Source organism: Brassica rapa, unplaced genomic scaffold (genome assembly GCF_000309985.2).
Source record: "Brassica rapa cultivar Chiifu-401-42 unplaced genomic scaffold, CAAS_Brap_v3.01 Scaffold0590, whole genome shotgun sequence".
NCBI classification, from domain to species: domain Eukaryota; kingdom Viridiplantae; phylum Streptophyta; class Magnoliopsida; order Brassicales; family Brassicaceae; genus Brassica; species Brassica rapa.
Window position 1 is genome coordinate 7962 of NW_022610530.1, and position 7038 is coordinate 14999.

The 7038-nt window shown below is 44.9% G+C and overlaps 2 protein-coding genes across 2 annotated transcripts; both read left to right on the forward strand.

Moving 5' to 3' along the window:
* Positions 1–2189: 2189 nt before the first annotated feature.
* Positions 2190–2685, forward strand: LOC117130605 (the record flags this gene model as incomplete). Its single annotated transcript, XM_033283373.1, has 1 exon — positions 2190–2685. A coding segment is annotated over one exon (496 nt), but the record flags the coding sequence as incomplete, so codon positions are not given.
* A 1775-nt stretch (positions 2686–4460) lies between these two features.
* LOC117130606 lies at positions 4461–5012 on the forward strand. The gene is made up of 2 exons (XM_033283374.1): positions 4461–4509; positions 4582–5012. Exons 1-2 carry the CDS (start codon positions 4461–4463, stop codon positions 5010–5012), a joined length of 480 nt encoding a protein of 159 aa, XP_033139265.1.
* Positions 5013–7038: the final 2026 nt, after the last annotated feature.

A 7038-nucleotide genomic window follows, 5' to 3' on the forward strand; every position in this document is an offset into this window, starting at 1 on the left:
GTCCTATTCGATCAACCAGCTGCTTATCGGCATAGAACACTGTGAGTTGGTTTTGTGTGAATTCCACTTGGAATTTTGGGTAGATCGAGTTGCATATAGATTAGAATGATCACGTTATTGCATGGTAGAGTCCTTAGGGTTATTTTATTTATGGAACCGGACTCAGTTTAGCAAGGGCTAAGCTTAGATGAATGGAATTAAGACTTAGTTGATAACCTGATTAGGACTAGGATTAGGATGCATCATGTTTTCTATTATTGCATATTGATTGGTTGAGTGCAGGTTCCCGTTATCTTTAAGGATAGTTTCATAGCAGGAGGCTGGACTATCTGGATAACGGTTTGATTTAATTGATTAGTAGTGATTATTATTGCTTAGTTGTTTAGTAGTTAGTACTAAGGGTCTTAGGCCATATAGGCCGGACTACTGGTACAATGGTTAGTCTTGTGGAGTCGAGTGTTTAGTTAGGATCTGGAACTTTGGCTTTAGGTTAGGTTCTAGATTGAGTTTGTTTTGTTGTGAGTGTGCCGACAGTATGTGCGAAATCCGCCCATACTAGGCTTGTGTAGGGGTGATTAGTGTTTCCTCGGCCTCGTACCCAGCGGGTTCAAGGAAACCCCTTATTCGCTGGATCGGGAAGACTCAGACGAACGGGGTCATGTCCTATGGCTGATTATTACACGACGGTGTAATGTGGCAGTGACTCGAAGGACTGTGGGATGTCGCGCGGTGACCCGAAGGACTGTGGGCTGCGGTCGGTTGAAAGTTCCTTCTTCTGGCCTTTGTGGTAGGGAGATAGGATATTGCCGATAGAGAGGAGGAACCCGAAGTCACCAAGGCCCAGGTTAGAGTATTGTGTTAGAGTGTCGTAGAGGATTATGGAACCCTTGAGTCAGTGTAGCACCGATATACGTTGTTACGAGTTAGATCGAGTCGTAGATACTCATAGTCTTATTATTGTGAATGTGTTTGTGGTTGATTGATTTGCTTGCAGGTTTTGACATTAAGTCCTAAGTCTGGCTTAGGTACCGGATTAAGCTTGATGTGTATTTCGTTAGTGTAGGCCTGACGTTGGCCTGTATGTGTTTGAGTGATTGCTTGTGAAGGGTGGTGGATATTAAAGCTATGCGGTATCATTGGTTGGCCAATCATGTTCTTGTCTGATTATTGGTCGACTGGTTAATGATCCTTGTATAGTCTAAGTGTCTAACACTACATGAGTATTGAACTCAGGCGTATATATGGTTAACTAGGGATTGGTTGTTGAGTTGTTTGCATGCAGGTTCCCGTTACTTGGAATTTGGATCATGGCAGGAGGCCAGGTCTAATCTGAGTAACGGTTTGTTTAGTTTTAGCTTTGATTGCTTGCTTAGGATAGATTGCTTGTTATTTTGGGTTGCCTGGGTTAGTTTCTAGGTTTGGGTAGAGGTAGCCAGCTCACTGAGTAACATTACGTTACTCATCCAATTCCGTTGTCCTTTTTGCAGGTCGCTTTAGGTAAGGATGATCGGATAGCTTGGTGCTGGACGTTAGGACTGCCGGTGTAGATTTTCATGCCTTTTTGTAAACGGTATTGTGGATCTGTGTTTAGCTGACTCGATTTTGGCATTAGGCCGGGACCGGTCTCAATTATATCAATGTATGGATATCTCTCTAATTAATAAAGTAATTGTTTTATATGCGCTTCATGAGTACTCTGATATTTGACTAGTCCGGTCTAACACAACGTTAGGTCGTAGTACGGGTTGAAAAGCCTTAGGCATCAATCTAACGATAATGCTAACTCTTGGCCGGGTTGCAAAGCCTTGTGCCTTGACGCAGCGGGACGAGTTAGTGGATGAACTGGTTGAGGTCGTGAAGTAAATTTTGTGACTCTGACCGGATCGTCCCTAACCTGTCACGTAGCACTTTCGGACCATGGTGTTGGGTTGGACAGTCAGTCATGTTCTTGTTTGATTGTTGGCTGGCCAATTGGCCTTTCATCTCCAACCCTTGGTGTGGGTCTTCCGTCGGTCATGTTCTTGTTTGATTGTTAGCCGGTGGGTTGACCTATGCTTAGGACGGTTCGGGGGTGTTACAATACATGTTGCTGGTAAACCCACACATGTATTGTTCGACTCGGGGGCAACACATAGTTTTGTGACCCCTGAAGTAGCTGCCCAGTTTTGGGATTGTTTTGTGGTTGACAGGATAAATGTGGCCATCTTGACCCCCGCAGACCGAACCCTTCAAGCAAATCAGTGTATCAAGAATGTTCCATTGGTCATTCAAGGCAAAGAGTTTGTGGCAGATCTGTTAGTCGTGCCTTTGAAAGGGTACGAGGTAATCCTTGGAATGGATTGGTTATCGAGCTACAGAGTTCAGGTCGACTGTGGAAAGGGAAGGTTGTTGTTCAGCAGAGATAAACGACCAGAGATGGTATACTATGGAATCAGTCCTAGTATGACTGTGTCTTTGGTAGCAGCAATGAGAGTACAAGATCTGTTTCAAGATGGGGAAGTATATTTGGTGACCTTATCGGTTAGTGGAGGAGCCACTAATGATGAAGTTAAGGTCGAAGACATTGAAGTGGTCCAGGAGTTTAAGGATGTATTTGCACCACTAAAGGAATTACCTCCACCTCGGAGTAATCCCTTTAGTATTGATTTGGAGCCTGAAGCAAAACCTATAGCTAAGGCACCATAACGGATGGCACCTGCGGAGTTGGCCGAGCTAAAGAAACAATTGGAATATCTATTGGAAAAGGGATTCATCCGGTCAAGCTCTTCACCTTAGGGAGCTCTTGTGCTATTTGTGAAGAAGAAGGACGGAAGTATGAGGCTGTGTTTCGATTATCGTGGTATCAACAACATCACGATAAAAGATAAGTATCCTCTTCCAAGGATAGACGAGTTGTTAGACCAACTAAAGGGAGCTGTTGGTTTTCGAAGATTGATTTGGTGTCAGGGCATCACCAAATTCCGATTTCCGAGTCGGACACTATAAAGACGGCGTTTCGGACGAGGTATGGGCAGTACGAGTTTGTAGTTATGCCCTTTGGTCTCACAAACGCACCTGCGGCTTTCATGCGCTTGATGAATGAAGTGTTTCACGACTACCTTGATAAGTTCGTGATCATTTTCATTGATGACATTCTGGTGTATTTGAGAAGTAAGGAGGAGCACAACGAGCATCTGAGACTGGTTATGGAGACGTTACGGAATCAGAAGCTATTTGCCAAGTTCAGCAAGTGCTCGTTTTGGAAGAGAGAGATAGGATTTCTGGGTCACATAGTATCAGGAGAGGGCGTGGCTGCTGATCCAGAAAAGGTCCAAGCCATACGAGAATGGCCTCGACCTACCACTGTGACAGAAGTGAGGAGTTTTCTTGGACTTGCGGGCTATTATCGGAAGTTTGTTAAGGACTTTTCCTCCATTGCAAAGTCTTTAACTAAACTTACCGCTAAAGGAGTTCCTTTCTTATGAGTTGAAGGAATCCTTCACGACCGCACCTGTGTTAGCTTTGCCCGAGCAAGGTAAACCTTACACGGTTTACACGGATGCTTCACGAGTTGGGTTAGGTTGTGTTCTTATGCAAGATGGGCGAGTCATCGCGTATGCCTCGCGACAACTACGGAAGCATGAGGATAACTACAGTACACATGACTTCGAGTTAGCGGCCGTGGTGTTCGCTTTGCGAATTTGGAGATCCTATTCGTATGGAGAAGAAGTGGAGGTATACACGGACCATCAAAGTCTTAAATACCTCTTCACTCAGCCAGATCTCAACCTGCGCCAGCGTAGGTGGATGGAGTTTGTGGCTGACTACGACATACGGATTCACTACCATCCTGGTAAAGCGAATGTTGTTGTGGACGCCTTAAGTCGAAGAAAGTACCAGGAGGATTGTTACAAAGTCTTCCGATACCTCAATAGAAATGGGACTCGATTTCCATGGATTTCATTACCGGATTACCCACTGCTCCAGGTAGATCGAACAACTCGATATGGGTGATTGTGGATACGTTAACCAAGGTCACACACTTTTTGCCTATGCGGGACACTGATAAAGTTGAAGTTCTGGCCGAGCTATACATCGACCAAATCGTGAAGTTACATGGTGTACCCTCAGACATCATCTCAGATCGCGATCCAAGGTTCACAGCATCATTCTGGGAAGCATTGCAAGAAGCCTTGGGAACTAAACTGTACAGAAGCACGGCGTTCCATCCAGAAACAGATGGCCAAACGGAGAGGACCATTCGGACCATCGAGGACATGCTGCGGATGTGTATTCTTGATTGGGCAGGAACCTGGGAGAAGCATTTACCATTGGTTGAGTTCTCGTATAACAACAGTCATCACTCGAGCATAGGGATGTGACCTTATGAAGCTTTATACGGAAGGCCATGCAAGACGCCTATGTGTTGGACGGAAGTGGGCGAAAGAAGAATATTTGGGTCACCTATTGTTCAGGAGACCATGATTAAGCTGGAGACGATTCAGGCCAACATGAAGATGGCTCAAGACCGTCAGAAGAAGTACGCAGACTAGTCAAGAAGAGAGGTAACTTTCGAGATAGGAGATTGGGTCTATTTGAAAGTTACTGCACAGAAAGGGAAGGACAAATTTGGCAAGGTCGGGAAACTTAAGGTCAGGTTCATTGGTCCATACAAGATCATCGGGAAGGTTGGTGAGGTAGCTTACCGTTTGGATCTGCCAGCGGATATGCATCTACATCCTGTATTTCATGTTTCCATGCTTCGGAAACATATACGGGATCCAAGTGCTGTTGAACCCGAGAGACTAAAGGAGTTGAGGACAAACCATACGTATCCGGAAGGACCAATCAGATTGGCAGAACGGCGTATTCGGAAGCTCAAGAATCGTGAGATTGCTCAAGTACAAGTGTTCTGGAGAAGACAAAACAGGATTCATGTTACTTGGGAGGATGAAGCGAGATTTAAAACCGATCACCCGGAGTTTATCCGAGAGGATGTTGTGATGGAAGAAGGAGGCCCCTCAGAGCCTTAGAATTCGAGGACGAATTCTGTTAACGGGGGGAGAATGCAGAAACCCTTTAAAAAAAAGAAAGAGAATGGTTGAATATCTTTTGGGTTGTCGAGTCGCGGACGATCAGATTGTTCTTGTCTAAACCATGAGTCAAATATGCCACTAGACAATGGTTAGAAAATGTGGTAGATTGATTCAAAGGACGTTTGAAGAATGACACTTTTGGAACCACAACAGGAAGATCGGAAATTGGGTGAAAAACCCTAAATTTCGGTATTATGGAATTTTTCAAAAAGCCGGAAGCTCGGGAAATATTTTTCCTTAAGATCAGAGTTTAAATGGAGGTTATTAAAAATACTCAGGCCATCAGAACGGGTGTAGAAATATATTTGGGATTGATCGCGGGACAAAAATTCACCGGAAAGGTCGAAATCGGCCGAATTGACCAAGAAGCTCGAGGTGGCTTGATGTGTATGTGTTCAGGACGTAGTGTCAAACTCCTGGGAGTATGTGTGTCAAGGGAATCATGAGGTGCTGCAGTACATGCAACCTGTACATGCAAGATGACAAGTGGAGCACGAGGTGGATCGGCCAAGCACGAGGTGTTGCAATGCATGCGACCGGGGCATGCGGCCAGACATGTGGAGGACATGCTGTCTCCTTGCATGGAGCCACGCCATGCATCCAGACAGGTAGAGGGCGTGGTGTCATCATGCATGAGACTGATACATGCAGCCAGCCATGTGAAGCACGAGGTGTCGCCGCGCATGCGCCTGGAGCCATGCGAACGGACATACGGGCTGCCACACGGCTTGTTCCTGATTGGTTGCTGATTCCTATAAATAGTCCACGACCCCCTCTCATTTCAACCCATCCAGAACACATCAAACCTAGTTCCAAACGTAAAGAGAAAGCAAAGAATGAAAGATCGAGTTTCGATAGTTTTCGAGCGATTTAAGCAGTTTTCGAGAACATTTACTCTGCCGATTTGGAGTCAGCATCTAGAAAAGGTTCTTTTCAAGTGAAGAGAAATCAGTTCTAGTGGAGACCAGTTCAAGTGGAGATCAGTCAAGAAGAGGGTCTACTTGTGAAGGTCGGGAAAGGGTTCGGATCACAGAAGTTGGGTTTGGGGTCAACGCCACGGTCAACCAAAAACTGTGAGTTATAATCAATTGATTGCTGAGTTGTTTTCATGCAGGGTCCCGTTACTTGGAAGTTGGATCATGGCAGGAGGACAGGTCTAACTGAGTAACGGTTTGACTAGTTAAAAATTGAGGTTAGGTTGATTAAGTTGATAGCATGCTTGTTATTGCTTGAGAACCGTAGTAGCATGCTAATGGTTAGGTTGATTGGTTAGTTAGCGAATGCGGAATGCTTAGATGATATCGCTAAGTTGTGGATAGTTACGTATTCTGGAATTAGTCTTATGTTAGATTCTGGAATATGATTGATTGTGTTAATTTGCGATTAATACTAGGAACCTTGTGTTATTTTACCGGTTTTAGTATTAATCATATATTGGCCATAGAGCATTTGTGTAACACACAATGCTAGGCATGTTTGAGGTGGATGTGTTGATTGTGTGGTAATTAATCCTAGAAACCTTGTGTTATTTTTACCGGGGTTAGTATTAATCGTATATTGGCCGATAGAATTTGTGTAACCCACAATGCTAGGCATATTGGGGTGAGTTAGTGTTCCTTCAGACCTCGTACCCGGCGGGTTCAAGGAAACCCCTTATTCGCTGGATCGGGAAGACTCAGATAGACGGGGCCATGGCCTATGGCTGAGTTATTACATGACGGTGTAATGTGGTAGTGACCCGAAGGACTGTGGACTGTCGCGCGGTGACCCGAAGGACAGTGGGCCGCGGTCGGTTGAAAGTTCCTTCTTCTGGCCTTTGTGGTAGGAAGATAGGATATTGCCGATAGTGAAGGAGGAACATAACGTCACCAGGGCCTGAGTTTGTTATACATATTATATCGTGTTTTGGGTTGTTAAACCCTGGTTTAAATCGAGTTTGAGTTTGGTGATGAGCTAATAATTA